This window comes from Diaporthe batatas, assembly GCF_019321695.1.
Source record: "Diaporthe batatas strain CRI 302-4 chromosome Unknown Contig00012, whole genome shotgun sequence".
NCBI lineage: Eukaryota > Fungi > Ascomycota > Sordariomycetes > Diaporthales > Diaporthaceae > Diaporthe > Diaporthe batatas.
In genome coordinates, this window is record NW_025408559.1 from 1,769,079 (window position 1) to 1,782,775 (window position 13,697).

The 13,697-nt window shown below is 56.1% G+C and overlaps 5 protein-coding genes across 5 annotated transcripts; 3 read left to right on the forward strand and 2 right to left on the reverse strand.

The window, feature by feature from the left end:
* The first annotated feature begins 320 nt into the window (after positions 1 to 320).
* KVR01_009950 (uncharacterized protein) lies at positions 321 to 3,971 on the forward strand. The gene is made up of 2 exons (XM_044783040.1): positions 321 to 1,252; positions 1,313 to 3,971. Exons 1-2 carry the CDS (start codon positions 869 to 871, stop codon positions 2,510 to 2,512), a joined length of 1,584 nt encoding a protein of 527 aa, XP_044641198.1. The 5' UTR covers positions 321 to 868; the 3' UTR covers positions 2,513 to 3,971.
* KVR01_010048 (uncharacterized protein) lies at positions 2,712 to 3,563 on the reverse strand (the record flags this gene model as incomplete). The annotated part of the gene is made up of 1 exon (XM_044793919.1): positions 2,712 to 3,563. One exon carries the CDS (start codon positions 3,561 to 3,563, stop codon positions 2,712 to 2,714), a length of 852 nt encoding a protein of 283 aa, XP_044641296.1.
* A 618-nt stretch (positions 3,972 to 4,589) lies between the features above and the next one.
* Positions 4,590 to 9,847, forward strand: KVR01_009655 (uncharacterized protein). The gene is made up of 2 exons (XM_044784507.1): positions 4,590 to 6,970; positions 7,031 to 9,847. Exons 1-2 carry the CDS (start codon positions 4,747 to 4,749, stop codon positions 9,604 to 9,606), a joined length of 4,800 nt encoding a protein of 1,599 aa, XP_044640903.1. The 5' UTR covers positions 4,590 to 4,746; the 3' UTR covers positions 9,607 to 9,847.
* A 107-nt stretch (positions 9,848 to 9,954) lies between these two features.
* KVR01_009799 (proteasome regulatory particle lid subunit RPN6) lies at positions 9,955 to 11,358 on the reverse strand (the record flags this gene model as incomplete). The annotated part of the gene is made up of 3 exons (XM_044782559.1): positions 9,955 to 10,961; positions 11,036 to 11,118; positions 11,180 to 11,358. 3 exons carry the CDS (start codon positions 11,356 to 11,358, stop codon positions 9,955 to 9,957), a joined length of 1,269 nt encoding a protein of 422 aa, XP_044641047.1.
* Positions 11,359 to 11,806: 448 nt separating this feature from the next.
* KVR01_010033 (rRNA-processing protein SOF1) lies at positions 11,807 to 13,418 on the forward strand (the record flags this gene model as incomplete). The annotated part of the gene is made up of 3 exons (XM_044788533.1): positions 11,807 to 12,655; positions 12,741 to 13,042; positions 13,232 to 13,418. 3 exons carry the CDS (start codon positions 11,807 to 11,809, stop codon positions 13,416 to 13,418), a joined length of 1,338 nt encoding a protein of 445 aa, XP_044641281.1.
* Positions 13,419 to 13,697: the final 279 nt, after the last annotated feature.

The following is a 13,697-nucleotide window of genomic DNA, read 5'->3' on the forward strand; positions in this document are numbered from 1 at the left end:
TGTCCATGGGTGGGTGCGGCCGGGAAAAGGGTAAGAGGCGGAGAGAAGCACACCAAGATGTTGCGACGATTATCGGGCGTTCGAGCTCTCGCGTGCAGAAAGTCACTTACGACTGAGCGCTTGGGGTCTGGTCGCAGGTCACCGTGGGGCTGGACTCGCTATCGCTGAGGTACGTCACTCTCGATAACGGACCTAAGTCGGCCGATCCTCCGTTTTCAGGGGTCTCGCAGCCAATGAGAAGCCCCTGAGTCGTGACTTGGGAGTTGGTAGCTCTTTGCGGTGGTAGGTCTAGTCCGTTCAAGTGAGGCAGTCGAGACTTAGTCGCGAATGCCCGGTGACCCTGACCAGCCGCCCCCCGGCCGGACGCCTAGTCTACTGCTAGATGGAGTAATTCTGAGCTCGCCTGCGTTTTCCTCACCTCCGACTCTCCACTCCCATCTTAGACAATTGGATGTTCCTCTGCGAGCATGAGCCGTCAGACCAAGTCCTGTTCTGGATCACCACGGTTGGAACCGCTCTGACTTTCTCCAAGACCACTGCACTCTGTTTCCCGAGCTACATGTCCTCGTTCTCTTGAATTTGCTTGTTTCCAGCCATCCTGCTTGAGCACACCACAGCACAGGCTCAAGACCTGAAGCACGCCTCTTACTTTTCGGCAGACACACTGCGTGTACTGACAAGGGGTACATAACTCGATCACTCTCACTGTCATCCGCTAGATTTCTTTTACACCACACCAAGGCTCTCCATTGCCGCAATCCCCACCAACTCGTTTCTGCCAGCAGCGCACAACAGCTCGAGAAGATCAAGACCCTCGAACTCGGCACTCCCCAGAGACAAGCCAACCGTCTCCAGACCCGATCACAAGATGGCTACGAACTCAGCTGTGTCAGCGCCGCACGAGGCCGCCCCCCCAGCCCGCAATGAATCCAAACGTGAGAGGAAGCGCCAACTCTTACAAGACCGACTGCAACAGATGAACGAGAGCTTCTCGAGGGGCCGCGACAGTGCCTACCGCGAACAATTGCAGAAGATCCAGCTCGATACCAACCTCATCATGCGTGTTGATCCCTACTGCGAGCGCCCGCTCGAGGCTCTCGATCTGGAGCAGACCGACCCCGCCCTCCTCGGCAACACAGACCCTGCCACTGCGCGGACTCTACTTGAGATGGCTGGCCCAAGGTTTCGAGACTTTATACATGACATCGAAGATCTTGTTGAGGAGCGAGACTATGAGATCACCAAGCAAAAGGTATGTGGTTCCCGCCAAGACTGCCACGGTGACGCACCAGTGGGCTAATAAACCGGCCAGGCTGAATACGACCGTAAATGCCAGGAACACCGAAATGTGTACAACTACAAGGTTCTCCAGGCACGGCGAGAGCACAGTTCACTTGCCTCCACAGTCCGCGATCGATTGATCAACACCATAGCAAGCAAGAAATATCGGCTTAGCAAAGAAAAGGAGGCACTCGAGATCAGCGATGCGTCTGCGTTGCTTCTTCACCCAAACCAATTCAGCATGACCAACCCTGCTAGCCCCGGGGGCACGCATGGCAAGAGAGCCACCCGACTTAGGAGAGAGATGGAAGAAATGCCCGGTTTCTCGGACAACAAAAAGAGGAAGAGGACCGCAAATGATGACGACGGATCACCCGTGCCGCAGCGACGCACGCTGGACACGAACAATATAACACCTGTTTGGCAGAGTGACAGGTTGCGCTTCGGAAAGAGCACGGGTCCAATTTACAGCATCGATAAGCTTTTCACTGACAAGGAGCTGTCAATGACCTACAACAGTGCCGCGCTTGCTGCCCACAAGTACATGCTTCGACACAAGTCCAAGGATGGTGTGGTATCATCGCCTTCGGAGAGCGGTCCAGAGGAACATGAGGAAGGCGAAGACGGCACCGACTCGGTCCCTTCTGCACCTGTCATGGAGCGTCAGGTCTCGTATGCGACGAGAAGTACGCGAGGCGGAACACACAACCCCAACTTCTACGACAACAAGTTGGTGGGAATAGAGGCGCTTGCCAACTTTGAACTCCCTGGCAATCTTGAGAGGCTTGACGCGCAGGAACCCAGGCTTCCGCCGATAGTCCCTGCGCCGTACAACAAGGCAAAGCCCATGACTGAGGCCAGTGGGCCTGCTCCTCTCACTCAGGATGACGCTCTTGCCGATTTGCAGGCCATTTCTGTGCTGCGCCAGTATGAGCAGCTCCACGGCGTGGGATCGAACTTCGATGTCCCCAACGGCGGTCGGAAGGTGCTCGAGGCTGTTGCTGCGGGTCCCCGCGAGGATAGGTTTGTTGCCTACGTGCAAGGAGATAGGCCTAGCACGGATGATCTGCGTGCAGAGCTTAAAGTTGAAGTTAGTAACGTTCGTGGCGAGCCCGGCCCAGGCTCTCTGCAAGCACCGGCCATGGCTGGCGTCCCAATGAGCCGTCAGAACTCGGGCGGGGTGGCCATGAGCCGTCAAGGAAGCAACACGAGGAGAGGCAGGCGGGGCTAGGTATTGTCACCACTCAGGACAGCAGAGGGGGCGTCGAGACATGCAGTGAGAATGAGGGACTTTATCTACCCAAGAATCAGATACGAGCATTGAATACACTGCGCTGGATGAATCATTCTACCAAAAAAACGACAATGCTTCCAACTACGATAAGACAACCCTTCGTCACCCCACATTGCCCCGATCACTCCCCAACCCCTCATGGCCCGAAAACCAGCGTCCTGACTTCGATGCTCTCGCGGCCTTCTGCCTCAGGGTGCGTCCGTGGATCTTCGAAGGCTGTGTGAGGGAGCCTGCCACCTTTTACGTTCGAACCCTCCTTCAATGCCTCGCTATCAAAGCACTCCAACAGGAGGCGCTCATCACCAGTCATGCCGCTCAGGTAATTCCAGCGCTGGTTGGGATTCGCCCTGATGGAAGCAGTGAAACCAGTGTACCCGTTGTTGTACCTGTGCTCTGTGGGAATGACGTCCGCGTCGTCAACGCTGTACGAGGATGCGAATGCAAGCGGGTATGACTCGACAGGCTTCTTGTTCAGCGGGCGCCAGACGTTGATGATCCGGTATCTGCCCTTCAGCAGCGCATCGGCCTCGTCGCCGAGGTGTCTCCTAACGCGCATCTCGGCCGAGGCAGCGGTCTGGTCGATGTGCGTCCTGTTGACGGGGGCCCGCTTCGCGTTGGGGTTTGCTCGGCGGATGGTGTGGTCGAAGAAGACGACCCGGTTGGACCCGGGGACGTTCTTCAGCAGTAGCTCCTCGAGCTCGGGATAGTAGTTGGCCTTGATGGATTCGTCGTCGACGAAGTCCTTCTCCTTGGACTCCGGCACGTTCTGGATCACCTGGAAGGCATCCTTATCTAGGTTGTATTCGCCCTCATGCCCTCTGATGTCGTGGATGAGGGTGTCAACTATCTCGTCTGTGAAGTTACGCTGCGGAAGGCCCTCTGGTGGCGTGTCGACATGGTTGAAGGGCTTGGAGCCGTCGGCTGGCGGTGAGAAGTAGTTCAGCTTGGCCGTGACTGGTCCACGGGGAACATTTGATGTGACGGCCATTTCAAGGGCTGTGATCGTTCTCACGAATGGATACTGGTAGAAATTGTTTGGGGTCGGGGGGCTAATCGGCCAATCAAGAATGAAGACTATCAGGACAATTTGGGCGGGATATATATACCAAGCGTCTCTCTGAGGAGCAAATGACCGAGAGCTGGAGCGGACAGGCAGTTAAGAGTGACTGATATTAGTGCCGGTGATGCAGTGCTCTGATGATGAACAGTATAATCATGGCCCAAGCAGCAGGTGTTGCACTGGAATATATACGTGAAGCTTCACGCCTGATCTGACAAATCGGCCGTGTGAATCCAGCCTTTCGTCCCGAGTATTCAGAGCAAATGACAACGACCATCTCCAAAACCGATCACGTCATTTTCAAGTGCACCTCACGAAAGGAGCACGATGTTGGAGAAGTTGCCCGGTTCGGTTTGATCAAGTAGCGATTTGTTTGACTAATACAACATCAGGACTATATGTCACAGGTGATGAATAATGCACAGGTCGTATGAGAAATGTTTGCCCAGGAATAGTAAACACTTTTAAGTACTGTGTACCTAGATACCTAGGTGCCTAGGTGCCTAGGTACTGAATAAGTGCATGGCACACGAGTGTGACTGGGATCTACAGAATGTTCTTTTGCCCCGGATTATCGACAGGTGAGGTCATCCCGCCCGACAGTACATAGCAATGCATTAGTCGACACTCAAAGGGCTTGCTGACCAAGTGAGGGAAGATCATTTCGCCTCCCAAGACCCAGAGGACACCCCCCGGCAGCAATGTTCTAATGTGCCTACTATTTAGGTACCCAGGTAAAAGCGGGGCAGAACGTGGGTAGCCGCCGCGGGTTTCCGTTTGCGACCAGAGTCCAAGGTGGAAACCCTGCCGTGGGCAGGGCCAGAAAATGTGGCCCCCTGGCAACCAGCGCAGCCGAGCCCAATGCGGTAGAGGGGGTGTAAACAAGGCCTGGCCCGCCTGGCACGAGCTTTCAGTCCCGTGAATTCGTGAGCCTTACTTTACTTGCAGCTCATACACGCTCTTGTCTGCGCTCGTGCCCACGCCCACGTCCACTTCCACGTCCATTCGCACCGTCTCCGTGGAAACAAACGCGTCATAATTGCGAAGCCACCGAGACCCCTTCTTTATTTGCTATCTTTTCCCTCCCGTCGACCTTCCAAATGCGCATTGCATGTCGAGACATCGCCGGCGATCATATCGAGATTTCGCCGAAATGTCGGGCTTCGAAATCGAGTTACCCTCGTCGCCCGACCCTTTGGGCGACGAGTCGATAGTCATCCCGCCCGGGTCCGCCGCGCCACCTCCTCCGTCCACCACGCGTCGCCCTTTTCAGAGCGCTGCCTCGTCTCGATTCTCTGCCATCCCAGGAACCTCGCCTAGGAAGCGCATGTTCGCCCTCGATGTTGGCAACGAGATCACCCCTCAGACAATCTACGTCACCGTCGAGGCGGGCCCGGATGGCAATCCCATAACAAAGCCTGGCCGTGGCAGTGTCGGAGGCCCCAACGTGAGGCGACGTTTGTTTGGGTCACCCACCCCCCAGCCGAGCCCGCGTCGGGCACCGCGAACCACCACAACCACCGTGCCACTCAGAGGCTTGACCGACGATGAAGCCGACCCAACCCCACGACGGCGCAGGCGGTCGTCTGTACGACCAGGCACGCCAGCGACGGCAGCCGCCAAGAGGAAGAAGAAAGGAACACCAACACCCAAGCGGGGAAGACCACGAGGCACATCCGTTGCCAGCACATCCGTGGCCAGCAGTGATGCCCTGCAATCAGAAGCACCCGCCACGGTGGAAAAACCAACACCCAGGAGAGGAAGGCCGCCCAAGCGCAAGGCGGAGATCGCGCCATCGGATGAGGGCAGCCCCGCCCCGTCAGAGGCTTCAAAAACTAAGAAACCGGGTCGGAAACGTCAAAAGTCTATCCAGGCGGATGACACCGACGAGCTTACCGCCGCTGGCATCGACATAGCTCCACCTGAGAGCTACAGTAGACACTCTCCGCAACCTATAAATGACAACATCGAGCAAGCTTCGCCAGGGGAAGTCAATGAGGATGGAGCTGCTGCAGGCCCGGAAGAGGCTGACGAGGAGGACCCTTTTCTGGCCCAGTTATCAGACCCGCCCAGCGATGCGCGCCCTTCTTCAACTGTAGAACAGGCGATAGACTGCTTCGAGCCCTTTGATGAAGGCCAATTCGAGGAGCAAAATCAGCATCTGGGAGACGAGGGTCCGCTCCCAGCCCAGTCGGATGACTACGCTCCCATGATGGACTTCGACGACAGGAGCGATGTGAACTCACTTCATGACGGACCTGCACCTTTCAACGCACTGGAACAACGCATGACACTGGAGCTGGAAGATCAAGGGCCTCTGCCCGGCGAGTCAGATGATTATGCACCCATGATGGACCGTGATGATGAGAGCGATTTACAATCGCACCATAGCGAAGCGACTCCCAAGGCACCGCAAAACATTAGACAGGAACCCCTGGAGCTTGAGGATCAAGGACGTCTACCAGGAGAGTCGGACGACTACCCTCCAATGATGGACGTCGATGATGGAAGTGAGGCCGAGTCACATCACAGCTTCCGACCAGCCAGGAGTGAAGACGCTACAGACAATACGGTAGACCCTGACACATTCACCATGATTGGTATTGAGACGATGCCCTCATTCCAAGGTAACAGGGGCGCGCCGACATCGGATCTTCCCGAGATAGGGGAGGCGACAAGCCTGCTCATCAACAAGACGCTGGAGTCACTGGGATATATGGATGCGACAGACGAAGAGAACGATGACATCGACTTGCTTGGATCGCGGGAGCAGACACCACTTGAGGCTCCGGCAGGCACTGTGCATAACGGCTCAACTGAAAAGAAACAGAGTCTTCCCAAGGACAGCAGCCCTATTCGAGAGCCGCGAGCGAGACGGACTGCTGGAACCTCACAAACTCCGAGGGCTGTTGATTCACTCGAGCACATCGAAATGGTATCCTTGCAAGAGAACACACGATCCACAGCTCAGCCGATCCGTTACAACAATGCCGACGGGGTGAGCTCGGACGAGCTGGATGCTGACGATGATTCCTTCTCCGACATCCCAGAAGAAGTCTTCGCTGCTGTGGACCCTGAAGAGGTGCCACAATCTACAAGTCCCAGCGAGGATGAACTTAGCATGGCCGTCATAGCTGCCCGGAAACCGGCTCCGGAGTCGGTCCACAGTCAAGAAACCATCCCAGCCGACTCACAGGACAACGAAATTTCCGAGAACCCTCAGTCCCCGCGCGACCATCCTGAGCCCAGCCGTGCCGAGGATGACAACTTCCTCCAGCACTCTGCCTCACGCATCGCCCAGTCCGGGAGACAACCTAGCCAGTCCACGCAGAAGGGTTCGCAACCCCATCCCAATCGCTCTCGTTCAGACTCCAACCGTTTGTTGACACCTCCAGATGAGCCGATTTCTTCCAGCAACCAAAGCATTCCCGCGACGAATCAGCCTCATGAAGAGCAGAACGTGTTTGTCAACAGTGACGAAGAGATAGGATCTTCCCCACCAGAAATCACAGCCTTCGACCGAGAAGAGGTACAACCAATGCAAGACTCGCGCCGAAGCTCAGACACACCTACCAACCGACCGCCTTCGATTCATCTGCAGCCCGTGCAAGCTAGGGAGCCGAATGTTGCAGCTTTCCCGTCCCACTCAGTGGGCTCTCGGCCATTCCTCTCCCCGATCGTGCGCGTCGGGGAGAGACTGCAAAATATCTTGTCTGACCCTCCCTCGCCTTCTGCTAGAAGCAGTGTTTTGGGAAGCCCTTTCAAAGGTTCCGTTCGAAAATCTAGCCTGGATGCGCCCTCGGACGAAGAGCCTCAGCACAGGGATACGTCTTCCAACACCACATTGCAAAATCCTCCAGCGCCCCCGGAATCGCCGAAACCCACCTGGACTCAATCCCTTTTCTCGCTCAGCCATTTGCGAAGCCTAGTCACGGAAGGAACAAAGAAAATCACATCTCCACAGGTAAACGTCACGCAAACTTGGGAGGACCCGTTTGGGCCGTCATCCCCAAGCAAGGACCGAGGCGGAAGCGGTCGCAACTCGGCTTTCATGGAACGCATTAGGCAAGCTTCACGTGAAGGCAGTGTGCATAGCAGCAAGGCCAGCGTCGCAAGAGCGACGTTAGGTGAAGTCGATGACAGGAGTTTGTCAGGAGACCCAGCGCCTCGAGGCCTGAGCAGCAATTGGAGAGGCGAGAGGTCGCACAAGCCCGGTCTGTTTGGCTCAGAGGTCACTCCTGGTGGATATCATGTTAGTGAACTTGGTGGAAGTGACGGGGCAGCAGACGAACGGCCAGAAGCAACGAGTGCAGACCGCCTCCCAGAAGAGCCACGGACCGATGATACTCTTCTTCAGCCAATTGAAGATCAAGCACCGGAAACCGAACGCGGGCAGTATCCACAGCTTCATTATGAAGTAACTCAAGGAGTGGAGATCCAGGCGCAACCGAATAAAGACGCTATGCAGATTGACGAGGAGCCACTTGATGGGGATGGATCTGATGATGATATTTGGGCCATTGAAGCAGACAGGACGGCTTCCTCCCCGACAGCTCAGAAGCGGGCGACCGAATCGATCAACGAATCATTCAACGCTTTTGCTAGAAGCGGGCTTTCTATTGATTGGGGGACACGAAGTACCATCTCACAGACCTTGCCACCTGGCAGGAGCCCGGCTTTCAAGCAGTCCATACGTGGGGGCTCTCGCGTTGTGCATGAGAATCTCGAGGACTACTCTCTTCTTGATCTGCATAGTGGTACTGATACCCAACCATCCGCCAAGAAGCCCACACCAGAGCAACAACAGCGGCCGAAGAGAGTGGATCTGTCGGACTTCTTCTCCTCATCACCCAACTTCATAGAGCGGGAACGAAGGGCCAGGACAGCGCTGAAAGCTAAATCCATGGCTCAGACTACAACTGAGAGCCGTGCCCCTCACGTTACTTGGCCAGCAACACTACACGACGCTGATGTTCCCCAGAGCCCGCCTCACATTCAGCCGTCGTCGGACAGTCGGTTCTCAGACGAGCTACCTACACCAACCCGGGCGACTGACCAGGCCTTTGAACGAGACGGTGCGGGTCACTTGTCGTCCGAGTCCACCCCAGAACGGCCCCGTCTCCCACAGCAGCGTCTTGCTCCCCACCCCAGCCAGAACGATGCAGCTTTATTTGAAAACTGGGAAGTGTCATCGTCCAGGGCACCGACGGAACGTCTGCATGTCTCAGATCCCATAAGCGACACCCAGCCGAGTTCTCCAGAGGCTATCGAGCGACCTAGCACCCCTGGGGATCCCGACGAGTCCTCATTTGAGGCCCCCACGCTGAAGCCGCTCCCAGGTCGGGCTATGTCGCCGTCGAAATCTTGCCTAAGATCTCCCTTGAAACCGAAGACGCCTGGACGCGTTGTGGAATTCACGAGCAGCACTCTCTCCCCGATGGCACAAGGCCAAGCACAGGCTAGACCTCAGGGCAAGAATCCGACCACAACCTTGGGCCTCCCTCCTACCCTCTCGCCTCGCCGGTCTCCCCGAGGGAAGGAGAACCAGGTATCGGCGCTCAAATCCTACATACACTCCTCCCCTCGCCACAGGCATATGGGCACCACCCCACAGCGGCAGCAGGAAGGGCCGGCCGACTCTCCGCTCTCGCAAACCAAGTGGTCTAAGAGACACTGGCTGCTGATGGACGGGCTTCTACAGGCATACCGGCGCAACGCCCTTGACTTCCAGCTGCGGCACAGCGACGCCGTAATGACCTCGCCGAAGAAGCGCGCGTCGAGCTCGCTGCTCGGCAAGATGGTCACGTCTCAGGGCGAGAGGATGGCGCTGGAGCAGTGGCACCTGGACATTGTCGACGCATTTAAGAAAGAGGTCGGCGGGTGGCCCGAGGACGCGCTTGCTAAGCGGCTCTTCTCCCTCATTGTGGGCGAGGAGCGGAGGAGGTCCGGGCTGGTGCCGAAGAGGCGGTGATTCGTTCAATTTTCCTTTGTCTTGTATTTGTACTTTGGATTTTTGATGATGATGAGCATAAGTGGTTGATGGTTGCATAGCCGCTCGAACGTCCTGTCCAGGACGGAGTGGTGGAAATTCATGTTACGGGAATATGCAGGATACCCGGTTTGGAAAACAAGCCAAGCCTACAAATAGCATCAGATTGTATAGGGACGGTGGCAATCGGCGTCTTGGGTTTACTTTGGCCAACAACTTTTTGATACCATGCAGAAGACGAATATACGTAACGATGGTCAGCCATGAGTGTCTTATCGCCGGTGATACTCTATCATGTTAATATTACAATCAAGCCCAAAATCTGTCCATTCACTCCAGCATCGACGCCTGGTTCGTGTAGAGCACATCGACCACATTGCTGAGCTTCTCAATGGTCGCCAGAGCGGAATCGTACGCCTCATCCCTGTGTGTCTCGTCGAAGATGATGAGGCACCCAGCACCCTGGTCCAGCACGCCAATAATGACCTTGTCCAAGATCATCTGCGACAGCTTCTCCTCTACCTGGACGGGGCTGAGCTTGACCATCTTGGCGACGTGGTCGATCTCGACGCGCGAGAACGGCTCGATCACCTTGATGAGGTTCTGCTCCAACATGGCGTCGTACAGCCTTCGCAGGTGGCCCCGTATGAAGGTGTCGCTGCCCAGCTCGCGCTGGTATGAGCCGAGCACGCTCTCGTACTCGTCCAGCGACCGGTTCGAGTGCGCGCGCGCGATGGCCTTCATCGCCTCGAGCGACTTGGTCGCGTACTTGGTCGCCTGCTTGGAGCTCATGAGCTGATTGACGTCGTCCACCTGGTTCAGCATCACCTTGCAGAGCAGCATGTACTGCAGGGCTGCCGTCGCCTTGACCGTCTCGTCCAGCTGGGAGTACCCGTCCAGGGCCTCGATGAAGTACGAGTACGCGGTGGTGAAGTCCTTGTCCTCGGCGTGGAGCATACCCGCCTGCATGTCCAGGTTGGCTTGGAGCAAGGGCGGGGTGTAGACGGAGGCGGCGGATGTGCGTGCGCTTGTCAGGGCCGCGCGGGCCTTGGCGATGTTCCCAAGCGCGTGATACACCCTCGACTCGAGGAGCTGGACCTCGACGAGCACCAGCTTGTCGTCCAACCGCTTCAGCTCGCGGAGCAGGTTGTTGATCAGGGTGAGTGCGTCATAGTAGGATTGTTTGGCCATATACAGGGTGACGAGACGGGTCTCAAGGTTCTGTCGGAGGAAGCCTCGGCGCTCCGATGTTGCCCAGTCTATACATGACTTGGTGGTAGAGATCTGGATTTCGTTTGTGTCGGGAATGTCGTGGAAGAGGTCAAGGAGCTGGCGGACTTTTGCACAGGCACGAGCATTAGCGATCGATGTTCAATCAAACGGGTCCGTGACAGCCCATCAAGGCACGTACCTAGCTTCGCAGTCTTTGCCTTGGCAAATGATGAGAGAACGGTACGGCTCTTGGTCACGAGCTCAACCAGCTCCTGGGTGTTTCTGCTCCCAGCGTCAGCGACCTGATTCCGTCGTGATGAGCAAGTGTGCAATAACGGCTGACTTTTGGTCTCGGTACAGCTCGCCCAGGCTGATCAGTGCAGTCTCGTATTCCCGAATCGCAGCATCGGTGAGGGATGGTGGCTTTGAGACGATGTCCTTGTAGATCTGCTCAGCCTTCTTGGGATCACTGGAAGCGACCTTCTGCGCCTCCCGCACTCTCTCCGAATCTCCCTGCGCCATTGTGTCTCGCTAATGTCTGAAGGAGGTCTTGTTGCCTTTCGGTAGTAGTGGAAAGGTAAAAGTCGGGTTTAAGTTTGTTGGTCGGAAGAAAGTTGCGGTTGTGAGCAGATCGATTGGGGGCTGTTGTTGTTGGCGTTGAGAGTTGAAGGCGGCACAAGTCAGCCTCCTGGTTGCTGAACCTAGAGCTCCGTCCAGGTTGCCGTATGCACGCGCAAACCTGCCCGCCGCTGCAGTAAACCAACCTATTACGTGCCGGCCGTCAGTACATCTTAGGTACTTAGGTACCTGGTGCAAGGTGGGTCCTACCCTGGCTGGGCTCGATCTCTTATCGCTTATCGCCAATGCCGTCTTTTAGCCCGTCGCTCCATCCATTTCAACTTTTTCCCTAGAACTGGATTGGAGCCTTCCTGACATTTCGATTCGCGTCCGACCCCAGAAACGAGCAACCATGAAAATCAAGGCCCTCAGCCGGTCGATAGCGGCTGTCCAGCCAGCCGGCTCGGATGTGGCCAAGCAGCCGAAAAACATGGAAGCCGCCGTCCACCCGTTCGAGCGAGCCAGAGAATACAAGCGCGCTCTCAACGCCGTCAAGATGGAGAGGATGTTTGCGCAGCCCTTTATCTGCCAGCTTGGGCAAGGCCACGTGGACGGAGTCTACCAGCTCGCCAAGGACCCCAACTCCCTCAACATGCTGGCAAGCGGCTCAGGTGACGGCGTGGTCAAGGTCTGGGACATGGAAAGCCGAGAGCAGCGGTGGCATGTAAATGCGCATACGAACATTGTGAAGGGTCTGGCTTGGACGAAGGACCAGAAGCTACTCACTTGCGGGACCGACCGGAAGATCCATCTCTTCGACCCCTCCAACGCCGCCGACTCCGAACCTCTCACGACTTTCACTGGTGCCAGCGCTTTCACTTCGCTCAGCCACCACAGGTCTAAGAATGCTTTCGCCGCCGCATCGGGCAGCAAGATTCAGATCTATGACCTCGAGAAGATCTCGGGCGCGCCTGAAGAGTACAGCTGGCCCAACGCGACGGACACAATAAATGCAGTCAAGTTCAACCAGGTGGAGCAGTCGGTAGTAGCATCAACTGCTTCCGACAGGTCGATAGTGATCTGGGATGTGCGACTCTCGACGCCAGTGGTCAAGACCGTCTTGACATTGGCTTCGAACGCGCTGTCGTGGAATCCAATGGAGGCGTTCAACCTTGCTGTGGCAAATGAGGACCATAATTGCTATGTGTTTGACGTGCGGAAGTTTGACAGGGCGCTCAATGTGCTCAAGGGACATGTTGCTGTAAGTCAAATTCCCTCTGGCCTGGTCAGCTTGGCTCTGCAAAGGCGCAAAACTCTTGGCGCATGTCCTCTGACGATACACCCAGGCTGCGATGGACGTAGAATTCTCGCCGACTGGTGAAGAGCTCGTGACAGCGTCATACGACAGGACGATCAGGATTTTCGCTCGCGACCAAGGGCATTCACGCGATATTTACCACACCAAGAGAATGCAACGTGTGTTCGCTACGAAGTGGACGCCAGATGGCAAGTACCTGATCTCCGGATCCGATGACGGCAACATCAGGCTGTGGCGGGCGAATGCTTCAAAGCGGGAGGGCGTAAAGTCTGCGAGACAACGACAGGCTGAGGAATACAACTCGAAATTGGTGGAGCGCTTTTCGCACATGTAAGTGGTGGCTCTTCTCACATTTCACTCCCGTTGCCACCATCGGCACCTTGAGATACGGGGTACGGCTGCAGGTTGCGCTTGAGCCCCTGGGCTTCAGCCAGCCCTGAGCATCACTGGCAGAGTAGTTCTAGGTGTCAACTGGATCACCGGCCATACTTGTGACACTGGCTAACTCTCAAAACCCAGGCCCGAGATTCGGCGTATCAAACGCCACAGACATATTCCTCAGATTGTCAAGAAGGCTGGCGAGATCAAGAATGAGGAGTTGAAGTCGATTAAGAGGCGCGAGGAGAATGAGAGGAAGCACAGCAAGAAGCAATTCGAGAAGCGCCGAAGCGAGCGGGAGAAGATGATCCTGGCCCGGGAGAAGTAAATAGGCCGTGACGTGCAAAGACTACGTGGTCAGGGGGGTTTAACATGCATTGCAAGGCGTTAGGCGGGAAAATCATGATACCTGGTTGGCTGACCTGGGATGAGGCCGACAGAAATGGTCACAAAAGTAGACATGTGGTCGATGTCATAGGAGGTGATATTACCAGGCCAAGTCTGCCATAAGTCTACAAAATAGGAACAGTCACACACAGCAACCACCCGCATCAAGAGCAACTCAGCCACTGTACTGACGAGTCGCGAGTAGGAGGACCAGCTGGGC

Bases quoted from the DNA above. Each gene is read 5' to 3' on its own strand.
- KVR01_009655 (XM_044784507.1), top strand. From the start codon at position 4,747: ATGTCGAGACATCGCCGGCGATCATATCGAGATTTCGCCGAAATGTCG. The intron at 6,971-7,030 runs GTTCGCAACCCC...TGACACCTCCAG, and splicing joins TAGCCAGTCCACGCAGAAGG to ATGAGCCGATTTCTTCCAGC.
- KVR01_009950 (XM_044783040.1), top strand. From the start codon at position 869: ATGGCTACGAACTCAGCTGTGTCAGCGCCGCACGAGGCCGCCCCCCCA. The intron at 1,253-1,312 runs GTATGTGGTTCC...TAAACCGGCCAG, and splicing joins ATGAGATCACCAAGCAAAAG to GCTGAATACGACCGTAAATG.